Source organism: Pelecanus crispus, chromosome Z (genome assembly GCF_030463565.1).
Source record: "Pelecanus crispus isolate bPelCri1 chromosome Z, bPelCri1.pri, whole genome shotgun sequence".
Classification (NCBI taxonomy): Eukaryota; Metazoa; Chordata; class Aves; order Pelecaniformes; family Pelecanidae; genus Pelecanus; species Pelecanus crispus.
In genome coordinates, this window is record NC_134676.1 from 15,516,204 (window position 1) to 15,529,151 (window position 12,948).

The 12,948-nt window shown below is 43.7% G+C and overlaps 1 protein-coding gene across 3 annotated transcripts in view; it reads left to right on the plus strand.

Moving 5' to 3' along the window:
* The first annotated feature begins 9,602 nt into the window (after window positions 1-9,602).
* The window catches only part of EGFLAM (EGF like, fibronectin type III and laminin G domains), a 78,739-nt gene continuing 75,393 nt past the window's right edge, over window positions 9,603-12,948 (plus strand). For all 3 annotated transcript variants that reach the window (XM_075726612.1, XM_075726614.1, XM_075726613.1), the window contains exon 1: window positions 9,603-9,717. In XM_075726612.1, coding sequence (XP_075582727.1) covers window positions 9,603-9,717 — 115 coding nt within the window. The remainder of the gene's footprint in view (window positions 9,718-12,948) is intronic.

Here is a 12,948-nt window from a genome sequence, read left to right on the forward strand (position 1 = left end):
GACTTCAAGAACATGACTGGGCTACTACAAGGTATGTGGTTGTCCTGGTTTTGGCTTGGATAGAGTTAGTTTTCTTCCTAGTAGCTGGCATAGTGCTGTGTTTTGGATTTAGTATGAGAATAATGTTGATAACACACTGATGTTTTAGTTGTTGCTAAGTACTGCTTATGCTAGTCAAGGACTTTTCAGCTTCCCATGCTCTGCCAGGTGCACAAGAAGCTGGGAGGGGGCACAGCCAGAATAGTTGATCCAAACTGCCTAAAGGGCTATTCCATACCATATGACGTCATGCTCAGTATATAAGCTGGGGGGAGTTGGCCAGGAGGCAGCGATCGCTGCTCGGGAACTGGCTGGGTATCGGTTGGTGGGTGGTGAGCAGTTGCACTGTGCATCACTTGCTTTGTGTATTACTATTATTACTATTATTATTTTATTGTTATTATTATCATTACTATTTTACTTTATTTCAATTATTAAACTGTTCTTATCTCAACCCAGGAGTGTTTCTCACTCTTACTCCTCCGATTCTCTCCCCCATCCCATCGGGACAGGGGGAGTGAGCAAGCGGCTGCATGTGCTTAGTTGCTGGCTGGGACTAAACCATGACAGTGGTGCTCATTCTGCAGTTTCCTCTTTGATCCTCTGACTCAGAAAGAAAAATTCAACTTCTTAAAACTTCTGCTATTTCCTCCCATGCTCACATTTCCCTGTGGAAGGAGCAGAAGAGGCTGACTGAACTAGCAGATCTTGTGGTCTTCCACTTCTCCTTCTATGGCCTTCCCAGAAGTGTCATTCCTTCTGCAAATCCATCCTCTACCACTCTTTCCTGCAAGTAAGGAGGGTGGTAAGTTTCATGGAGAATCAGGTAATTCACTGGGACACTGTTAATAGGTATTGGTGAGTAAAGGAAATCATAGAATCATAGAATCATCTACATTGTAAAAGACCTTTAAGATTATCAAGTCCAACTGTTAACCTAGTAATCCCAAGTCCACCACTAACCATGTCCCTAAGTGTCACATCTACACATCTTTTGAATATCTCCAGGGATGGTGACCTAGCCACTTCCCTGGGCAGCCTGTTCCAATGCTTGACAACCCTTTTGGTGAAGAATTTTTTCCTAATATCCAATCTAAACGTCTCCTAGTGCAATTATGAAATATTAAAACCTAGAAGATCCTTTTGTGAGTAGCAATGTAAACAGAGATCTTCCTTTGCTGTTTGCCCCTCTGTTTCACTTCCTTTCCCTCATAAATCAGAGATGCCAAATTCATGGGATAAAAGTTTCAGAAGTAACACAAAACTGTGAATTTGACAGCATCATGTTTAGAATAGAAGTGGCAGTGACTGTTCCTTCACAGGACCAAGGTATATTAGGAACTACTTATTTACGTTAATTGCTACCTTACAAAGACAACACTTACACTATGTACTTTTTTAAAGACATGAAATTTGGGGTTTGCAAGCATGAGCATCACAAAAGTTTTGAATTAGAGAGATGTCCTGCTTTTTAGGGCTCTCTTGGGCCATTCACAGGCGATAGGATGCAGGCTGACAGAAACTCAGCCCTTTTGGGATTTTTCTGTTTTGCAGCTCAAATCTATGTGGGATTTATATTTTGCACTTGCAAAGTGATATCAAGTATATGATCCAAAAGAGAAAAAAGGTTGAATGAAGCTGCATACATTCATACTTCTCCCTGTCACTTGCCTCACAGGAGTATCATCAGCACAAAGGCGAAATGATAAAATTGGAGCAGTATTCTCCACTTCAGACTTCACTTTTCCCTAGCAGAGATTAATAAGAATCACATTTCTTCTGCACACAGAGCAGAAGCAGACAATACTGCACTTGCCTCTAGTGTGTGGGTACTCCTTCCAACAGAATGGGAATTAACAGCAAATTTGAAAAAGCCCTGAATTGTGGTACTTTTCATGTGTTATTTCTGCATAATTCATTCCCTCTACCCGTTATTCATTGTAAATAAACTATGTAAGTCCAAAGATGCTTGGAGTTCACTGTAAAATCTGGATGTTTTTTTGTGATCCATCTCTTCTTTCCTCATTCTGAAATCCTGATCAGGAAAGTGGAGGAAATACCCCAGGAGATTATAGCATAAGCAGGAGCTATGTACCAGTCTGTGAGGTTAACAGATGACAGGATGGGAAGAGCATACGTATTACATTAAATAGAAAAACAATGAAAGTCAATCTTTGAAGTCGTTTTTTCTGAGAGCAGCAGAAAGACTGAAATGGGAAAACAAATATGAAGATGGTGCCCTGAACTCCTCAAAGCACTGTGGATCATTCATTTTTCTTTATATCATCATCATAAACTGAAAAGAAACAAGAAAAGAAGGTTATATTGGGCAATACATCATTTCCCGAATACCTCCCACACTTGCAAATACTGAATATGTAATATTCAGTGCAAGCAAGTTTTATGAGTGTCTAAAGCAACACTTAGGTGTGTAAAAGAGGTCATTTCTTCCTTCTGCTGCTTTTCATTACATTTACCATAGGTCTGAAGTCTGGCAAGAATTGACTTGTTAACAAGAAGAGAGGAATGTGCTCCATTAAATCACCCAGAATAAAACTGGCAAATATTGACCTATCTGAGATGAGACAGTGAGAGGTGAGAGAGATGCATAACAATATACTTAGATTCTTAGGTGAGAATTTTTTTGAATTTGGGTCTTCATGCTTCTGTTGTGTCTTGTGAGCTGAATAAGGGACAATATAAAGAACTCTCTGAACTCAAAATGATACTTTCTCCACCTTACCAAAACCTAGCCAAAGAAGATAAAAGGAGAAGAAAACAAAGTTATTAAAACTGGAACGTATAAATCCACAAACAACTCTGACAGAAAGAATAATTCAACAACTTTCTTATAAACCATGAGTGTAAGGTTTGGCTTTTACAAGCTACCACCCATGTTGCAAGCACTATTTCCAAGTGGCTCCTTGTGCTTATGAATTTGCCCATCTTGAGGTTAAATTTACTCAGATTGAGTGATCTTTGGAGCTTACCTTGGGTATTGGTAGCATACTGGCATCCTAATCCATGATGAAAGTGCTGTAAAATTATTTGCTATACAAGTAAGAAACAGTACTATTTACAAAAAGAAGCTTGCAGGATAAAACTTCAGGAGTTGAACACATAGACTACAATATCCATTTTTGGACTGATGGCACAAATGAATGATTGTGCTCACTGCTAATCACACTTATTTTAAATTTTACACAAAGTAATAAAGTTGGCCCACAAGTGGAAGAAAGGAACGTTAAATGTTTATCCAGTATACTCCTACTGTTTTAACAGTATAATGCATACTAATTCTTAATTATAAAAATACTGCTGATGCTTGACAAAGTGTTTAATTTGTCCCGTGACTAATAAAAATGTATAGCGCGTTAGGAAAGAGCACTTCATAACATGATAAATACTAATGCGGCATAAAAACGTGAAAATGAGTGAGGGCAAAAGAGTGAGACAACAGTGAGGAACATAATGGTTTGTATGGCCAGGTGACCGCAGAGCTATGACTATTATTTATCTGGTTGCTAGTCATCCTCCCATTCCTCCCTTTTGTTCTCAGCATTTACTTGTTGCATGCCTAAAAGTTTTGGGCACAACAAGGATTCCTATGTTATCTGTTTGTCTCTGTCTGTAGAACTACTAGTCTTGACTGGGGTTTGTAAGTCCTGATACACTACAAGTAACTGGTGAAATATAATTAATAAAAATAGCCTGAAATATAGTAGGAAGCAGGGAGATCGGGGGACAGAGCTGACAGCATAAAGAAAGAAGACTGTAAAAACTCTCATCTGATGTAGATGTGGTCAGCAGAGGCTCTTCTTTGTAGCACAGTTATCACTTGCAGTATGGGCTCCTGATGTGGATTGATTTTCTGGCTATGCCACAGCCAACCCATATGAGAGTCAAGGAAGGAAAGAAAGACTGAGTTCTTGGAAAGTGTAGTGGGCTTAAACTGTCAGTTTGGTGAATAAATACATGGCAAATATTTATTGATGTGACAAGACAGAAAACCTATGCTGCTTTGTTTGGATTTGTATTTTCAGCATTTAATATGTGTAAATGTGTAGTATGCCTCTGAAGTATAGTAATTTCTATATTAAAATATGAGTAAATGGCAGGCAGTTTGTTTTGGTTTTTTTGCCCCAAAATGCATTAAATTTAGGCTCCACAGACTGTCTGATGGAAAATGGGGAGAGGACAAGAACCTTGAAGGCTCAGTTCAGAACCAGATGTAAAATAAGTAGATGGTGTCAGAAGTTAAGAACCTAATAGAATAAACTCATACCTTCACCATTTCAATGTACTTTAAAGTTACGTTAACCTTTATGTGTTTCCTAATAATGTCCTAAAGAAGAAACCCTACCAACTCTGCAGGGACACTAGAGTTTCCATGACCCTTGCTGCTTGAGTTTGTTGGGCAGCCTGAACTTCCTGACCTGTTCAGATGTACACTGGCTGTAGGGTCACTTTTTCATGTGGATAAAGCTGCTCTAAGTATGTGTTGTAGACTTCTCTGTTGCCCTAGGCACCACAATGCTCTTAAAGACTCTCAGCTACTGTGCAATCACAACAGATCTATCCAAGACACTCTACTTGGTTAAGCCAGAGGGAAACGGCATATGCAGAAGAGTTATGGCTTTAGATGGCATATTGTAATATGCACTCCATGCACATCTATGACATTTTGTAAGTGATAAATTAAATAATAAATGTAAGCAGCCATTATATTGCAAGGTAATGAATTATTTGGGTTTTTACCAGTTAGACAATTATTTATTATAGTGATTAGTAGAAGCAACACATATATATTCATGAAACATTGCTGTTTTCTAATTAAATTATAATAAGATACAAATTACTGTGATTTGTTTGTAATTGCTATAAAAGTAAATGTGACCTGCTAAAATAAAGTTTGCTGGTTTTAAGTGACATTTACATTTATGAGGTTTGTGTTTGAAAACTGGTAAATAATGGTCCTTCTATTTTCCATAAATTTATGAAGTTACTGAAGTTAATAAAAAGATCCTCACGTCTATATGATTCTATATATCACATATATAGATTGGTATAAGTCATAGTATCTCATGTTGGAATTAATATCAGGATGGTAAAATAGGTAGAATGACCTTGGCATATTAAGAGGACTTTAAAAGGTCAAGAGTTTATGCACTTCTTTCAAGAGGAACCCATGAAAAATTCCTGACAAAAATCTGTGGTGGATTATGGATGAATTGACACAATGCCACATACTCAGAATTTGTTAAAAAGTTGCAGATTATTAAGGGAAAAAAAAGGGGTAGAACAACAAAATTTTTGAGACTTTAGTTAAAGGGAGAAAAATCCATTCTTCATAATTATGAAAATGTACACATTCCTAATTTCCTGAACTGAGCCTTACACTGTCATCATAAAAAGAACTATAAAGGTGTAAAATACCTCATTTCATCATAGATTCCTCCATTCTTACACTTCTACCTCAGAGGACTTCTTCACTGGTTTTCTTTTAATCTTATTCTGGACTAAATGTGTCCCCATATGGAGCTAGTCTGGAAAATGCTATAAATTTACATGCTCCTTTTATCCCAAATTTCTTTCAACTGAAGACAAGCCCCAAGGCAAAGACGTGGCTTTTCCCCTCCATGAATCACAGTGGAAAAGCCTGCTAACCCCACTGGCCAGACTCCTACGCTCTCCAGTCTCTCTGCCTGTTCATGTAACTGCCCACAGAGAAAGGCTTCCTCACTTTTACCAAATAGTTTTGGGGTAAACATCCTGCTTTAGTTCTTTCCCCAGCAAACTGATTTCTCAGTGATTTATTGTAAAATTAGGTGTTGAAAATAATTGTAGGGATCTATTTTTTACTATGAATGAATAACAGTCTAGGTATCTGCTAAAGACTCTTCGTTTCATCATAAGCCTTGATGTCCCAACTATGAAATTTACCCAAAAAATGAAGTCATGTTACACTGGACCTCCAAAACCTGAAAGGAAGGCTGTGGCCATGTTTGAACATTTGGTGCTTTATGTCCATATTTATTTTTATTTTTTCAAAGAAAAGGGGTGGCTCTTGATTTTAGCACTTGCAAATCACATGACATACCAGTATAATGCAGTTGCAAGCTGAATCGAGTCAACCTTCTGCATGTAGAGTTTTTATAGAGGGGTCTGGGTACACAGAATATGAGAGTGCATTTCTCCCGCCTGCCCAGGACATCATTCCTTGCATTCCTGTTCCTGTATGCACAGAGAAGGGCCATGTGTTGCCTCTTAGAGAGGAGATATGAGGGAAAAACTCTGTGCTCTGTGTTGTATCCCTTTGCTTTCCAGAGTAAGAAACTATGTGGACTGGAGCCTGATTCCCTCCCATAGCTACAGTATGGGAGAAAGGATGGAATATTTGACCTGAACACAGGTCTAGTGTACCCAAATTCATGTGCTGGCTTAGCTAGCATCTTCCTTGGTAGAGTACGTTCAGCAGATAACGATGGACAACCGCCTCCACCACTGCTAGACTCCTGAGCTTATGGACTTCCAGAAGATTGTGTCTCAGTCCTTATCAACAACTACATACAACCACTGGTGAACCAGGCACATGATGGGTAGTATAGAGATCTGCATGCTCTCAATGGCAAAAAAATCTCATCACTTTCATAAAGATAGCTCTGAGTCTGGATCCAATCACAGACCACTGATTAAAGCTGAATCCAGACAAAACAAGTTTCAGGTGAGGACAAGGAGAAGCAATTGGGTGAATACGCAGCCATGGTGTGTCATTAGTAACAACCGTACTCCTCTGGCACAACAGAGTCCTCCATGATAAAGGCAATTTTTCCATCTGTAAGAATATGACGTATCTCAGAAGCTGGTCTGAGACTGGCAAATGAATCCCTCCCAAAAATCAGCACTGTCAGAAGTACGTGGTACACTTCACTCATCTTGCCTTCTCTCAGATCAATGAACAGCAAGGCTGTTTACCTTTTAACCCTAATTCTAAGTTTTAATTCTAGATACTCCACTAAAATGGTTCTCCCTCTGGAGAGAGGTTGACAATAACAATAACAAATGTGTGCCAAGCATTATTCATGTTAATCAGTATGCTACTGGAAGACAACCAGGGACTATGCCAATGAGGAGAGCGTAAAAACCCTACCAGTGAGAAAGCCACTGGGATTCATTCTGTTATTTAGAGAGAATTCAATGGGCTTGTGGTGGATTACCCTTGTTGGTAGGATTTTCAAGAAGAACACCTGTCCATACACCCAGAAATGAATATCCCACTTCCAAAACTGTAACTAAAATTACAAAATCTGTCTGAATCTTACCAACTGCCTGAAACTCAGCAGTATGAACCTCTGTGATCCAATCAATTTGGCCTTAATATGTCCAACTACTACTTAATCACATATTACTTTTGGTAGATAGGTGTATGTGAGAGAAGACAAAATACGGTGGCCAATATGAGTGCTGGCAGAAAAGAAAATCAGAGGAAAGAAGACACTAGAGATAGAGGAGTGAAAGAAGGAAGGAAAGAGAGGAAAAAGAAAAGCCAAAGTAGTAACATATTTGCTGACAGCACACTGTACAAATAACAATTGCTTGGACCATATATGAAGGACAGACTTAGCTTTTCTCCACCAATGGCCATGATCTTTCCGCCGTCTTTTACCAATGAGTTGAGGAGTCACATGTGACTTGTGGGCCAATGTGGAGTCCAGAGTTCATTCTCTGCCTTGTGAACTGCAGTTTCACAACGCACTGCAGTTTGACCCCCCCCCAGGAATTCCTGCCATGGGCCCTGCACTTCTCCCACACGTACTGCAATTCCTGTGGCTCTGCAAAGGCAGGCTGATAAGGGTGTGTGAGAGAGACACCACTGGCATCTTAAATACGCTAACAGAACTACTCCTCATCTCTAATTCCTGCAGCCTTGAGCATGCTGTCCCGGTGGAGATCACTCCAGAAGTCACATGCTGCCCTTTCTAAGGGGACCAACTTCCTGTCTCCTTGCCTGGTTCCTGAGGGATGCAAGGGCTGTCCTCTCCACCATCTCCTTTAAGGACTTTGATCTCCCCCTCCAACTTCTTCCTGAGGTACTTGCAGTGCTTTTTGAGGATATGGGCTCCAACTCCCTTCCTCTGATCTTCTGTCCAAAAGGACTTCATCACCATTTCCTTGTCTCCTCTTGTACCACGAAAGGGTACAGCTTTCCTTATTTTCTTGTCTCAGCATTATTCCCGCAGAGAGACAGCTTTTCTTCCTATCTCCTCCTGTTTTTTCTCCACATGTCATAAAACTACAGCCTGGAACTCATTGAACAGAGTATCAGTGTTATGAATTCAATAAAATTCAAAAAGGGACTGTGTAAACATACGGAATTTATATGGACATCAAACCCACTCAAAGTTATCAAAGTGAACAGCAAAGCAAACAAATGAAGCTCATTTCCAAAACAAAGCCCACACAAACCCTCAGGACATAACAACTCTGATGTTTCAGGCTTTAAACTGATCTCTAACTAACCGAGATTAGGATGAGACCTAAAGCAGAGGGCAGATAATCCCACATCTACCTAATACAAAGTTTCTTGCACCTTCCTCTGTTAAATTTCTGTCTGTTAAATTTCAAAGATGGGATACTGGACCAAAGAGATTTCGTCTTTTGTCCCAACAACGCTGTATTGCTTGGAAGGGATGCTTGGGGCTCCTTCTTGCTCATCCCTTCCTGTTTTTTCGTGGGATCCTCAAACTCCGTGGCTTCCCCTTGCGTTCCTCCCCCAGCCCTCCCCATCCCCTCTAATCCCCACAGGGGTTTCTATATTAGTCTGAGTGGCTGACTAGGTCTCAGCCTCCATCTGGGGGGATTAAACTTAATTTATCCTCTTAAGTCAGCAACAACTTCCTCACTGAATCCTCTCCCTAGCTGCGCCTTCGCATCAGCACTTGGCTACCACTTCAGCCCCCGTCCCTCCCAGGGAAACCTGGGGAAAAAGGAAGGAACATGACCCCAAGTGTCAATGCCCCCTGGGGAGAGGAGCAGCCGCGCTGGGGTCCCGCAGGACGGGAGGGAGCCTGGGACAGCCGCTTGCGCAGCGGGCAGGCGGGGGTGGGGGGCCGGGGGTGCTGCAAGGGGTGACACGCCGCCCCAGGGCGCCGGGCGGGGGGTCCGAGCGTCCACCCCGCGGGCAGAGCCGGCCTGCCGAGGGGGCACCGCCGGTACGGGGGTCACCCCCGGCACGGGGTTGGCCCCGACCCCTCCGTCGGGGCCGGACCGGGCCGGGGCCGGGGGCGGCGGCGCCCGGCGGGGGAGGTGCCGAGCCGTGCCCAGCGCCGCGGCGGCCGCCCCACGGGCGGCGGTAATCCCATCAAAGGGCCGGACCCAGCCTCCTCCCCCCGTCCTTCCCTTCCCTCCCCGTCCCTGCCCGCCGCCGGTACCAGCTCCGCTCCGCGCCGCGCCAGCCCCGGCCCCGCTCGCCGCCCGGAGGGGACGCGCGGCGGCGTCGCCCCTCGCCCGCGCCCCGGCCCCCACCGCCCCCGCTCGGGCGGCGGCGGGGGAACGCGGCGCACATGGAGGTGCCGGGCCGCTGCCACCGCCGCTGCCGCCTCCTCGCCCCGCTGCTGCTCCTGGCTTCGTGCATCGGGTGCGCGGCGGCGCCGCGGAGGAGCATCCCCCGCCGGCAAGGTAGGGCGGGCGGCGCTGGCCGGGCGGGGAGGGGCCCCTTCGGGCCGCGCTCGCAGCCCGCCAAGTTTCGCGTCCCTCTCGAAGTGGCCTTGGGCGCCGGCGGGGCCGGGCGGCAGCTCCGCCGGGCGGGCACAGCGGCGGTGGCGGGGCGGTGCCCGCCGCCGGCCGCTCCTCGGGCGGCTGCCGGCGCTTGGGCGGAGGCGCCGGCGCTGCGGCGGGAGAGCGGCGGAGGCGGCGAGCTCCTCCGGCAGCGCCGGGCGGACCGGGCCCGCCGCCGGAGCGGCCGCGGTGCCGGCGGGGCGGGCGCCGCTCCCCGCCCGGCCCCGCAAGCCCCGGGCCTGCGCTCCCACCCGCGGGTGGGAGGGGGTGGCCGGGCGGTGGCCGGGAATGTGCCGCTGGGCGCGGTGGCGTCGCGGAATCGGGGTGCGGTCCGTTTTCCCTGGCATTTTTCACGCGGTGCCGGTGGGCTCACTCACGTTACAGAGCGGGACCCGACAGCTGCTACTGCGGGAGGAACTGGCATAAATTTTACCCGTTTTTCCCTGGAGCCCGTAACCTGTGGCGCTGCGTGAGCGGAGCCGGGAGCCGGGCGAAGCTCTGTGCCGGTCAGAGGTCGCCTGTCGGCAAGGCTGCGCTTCGGCTGCGACACTGATGTGTGTGGTGGCGAGTAATGTAAGACATAGAGTGGTACATGCGAAAGAAAAATGGCTAGGGAAGCAATAATTTCGTCAAAGAATGTAGTTATTGTGTACCAAGCACGATGCGGGATGCTTCCAGGTCCTGCTTCTGTCTGAGCCTTACCTGTGACCTGCGGGAGAGCTCCCACGCCTGTCGCCAGGTTTTGCACGTTAATCAAAGTGGTGGTACGTGGTCCTTAGGGCTTGAAAGTTAGAAACCTGAACTCTGAGCAGCTTTTACAGCCCCTACAGTCTGCAGCGTTTGAAACAGTAAGGTAACATGGAAACAGTGAGATGGGACAGAGTGCATGGTGAAGTTTGACAGTGCATACTTAAACATCGTGGTGCTTAGAGAAAATACTGACACCCAGGAGGCTTCCAAACACTGAGACTATCCGGCAGTCTTTGAGGCCAACAGCAATTTTTACCACTAACTTCACTGGCTCAGATCAATGGAAAATATATAACAAGTTTAGTAAATTGTGCCTCAGCTCGCAAAGTGTTTGCAGGATCAGACCCTTTTCGTATATATTCCACAGTGTTAAAAGATTTGTATTACTGTTTTTTAAAATCAGTATTGTGTGTTCTCTTGCTCTTGTGAGGGGAAAAAAAAAAAAAAAAAAAAAAAAAAAAAGCCTGTACAGCTGGAAACTTAATACTTAAATACAGCCTGAGCTTAAAGCCCTTACTGGACAGATGGCTAATTTTACTGGTCTGACCTTGTCTCTTAGGGATCTAGTCCCATGATCCTTAGTTATCATAATAGCTACCATTAAGTACTTGAGGAAATTAGATAGACAGTAGTTGTGAATGAGATGATTAGTTGCTTGCGTTAAAATACTAGATATGTGAAGCTGGGAATGGAAATGTGTAAATGTTTTTAAGGATCCTTCTACTGTACTGGCGTACTTGTTTCCCTTAATCACAGCAGAATGACAGACCTAGTGGAAATGTATTCCTATGCATTGAATTAAAACAGTTTAAAACTTGGAAACAAATTATATGTAGTACTGTGGAGGAGATGAATTAATTTGATAACACTGTGTGTATGTTAGCTTTGTTAGCTACACATTTTATGGTTTTTTTTTTTTTTATAACACATTATTTCAGGTTCACTGACTGATTCAGTCGTTCCTTTTCTACTTTTTTGCTGTATAAGAATTAGCCATTTTTATATGGGAACAATTTTTTCAAAATCTGTGCAAACATTTGAAAATCCACTTGTAGCAAAATTTGAAGAGGGAAATCCCCCAGACAGTTTGTGTGCAGCGGTATGTGATTTAAATCCCATCTGCATTCTGCCAAGGACTATTGGAATTGCGGGCTTCCAAGAATCCTGTGGCTGGGTCCCTACTGTGAAATGTGGCTGTCAAAACTCTGAGAACCAGTATAGTTCCAGGTAGCTCACATTTCTGCCTTGTTCTGTGGCGTATCACCTGCTGGGTGGTTAAGAGCGACAGGGAACTGTCATTTTCTCGCACATCCAAAAGTAGTGGGTGAAGAAGAGATAAGATAGTAAAAAGTTCTTTAAGATTCTTTTTTCCTTTCACTTTGCCCTTTTAATACCAATAGAAGTGAGACTTGTACAGGGACTGTAACTCAGGTGAACGCAAAAGGTTGTACTGAGAGAGAAGTAATAAAACCAGTTCATCTTCAATAACAGGAGCTGACTGGGATGTCCTGTGGGTCAAAAGAAAAAAAGGATAGTCAAACGTATTACCATTTTCCCAAGTTTTTCATTCAGGGCTCACCTTACAAGGATAAATTTTGTATTCCCAAGAAAGCAGCAGAGTGAGAAATCTGTCTGTGAAGTTAAAAATAAAGTATATAATAAAATGGCCACAAATGCAACTTCTTAAATTAAACTTGAGGAAAAAAAGCTGTTGTGCTCAAATTCAAAACATCCTGGTGACTGCTAAACTTGCTTGAACATCTATTTACAGTTATATGATACATTTGCTGGAGACAAGGAAACGGGATGACAGACACTTTGGGAAGGGCTTAAAACAAATCCTTTGACACCGTGTGGTGAATAGTGTAGCTGGGAACAGATTAGGCTGGGTTTCTCTGAATCTTGTACCCCCAGAAGCTGGCACTTGTACTGCTGCTTTCACATTGTTTTCTTGCTTTTGCCTTCTGCAAAGACACCCATTTTTTTCAAGTTTCAAGTTTCAGTCAACTGGTTGAAGGCTGGAAAGCCTAAACCTAGTCCCCAATGTGTGATACGACTAATATAAACACAATAATATTTAATTTTGATGGCTCTATGATTTTAGAGGATTATAGGGGAAAGAGCTGACCACTTAGCTGATTTCCCATAGATGTTTATGGCATGAACTTGTTGCACTATATTGCATTGTTACTTTTTAGTGTCAGAGTAAAGTTCCAATGCCCTATAAAATATTAAAACCACTGAGTTGGTCTGCATGGAGAAAATAAAATACTCATATCTGTTGCTTAGGAATCCTTTTTTTTTATATATTATGCTTGCCAACTAATATAAACAAAGAATTTGGCTTCTATTCTATCTATTTCCCAGATGTCCGTAATGGTA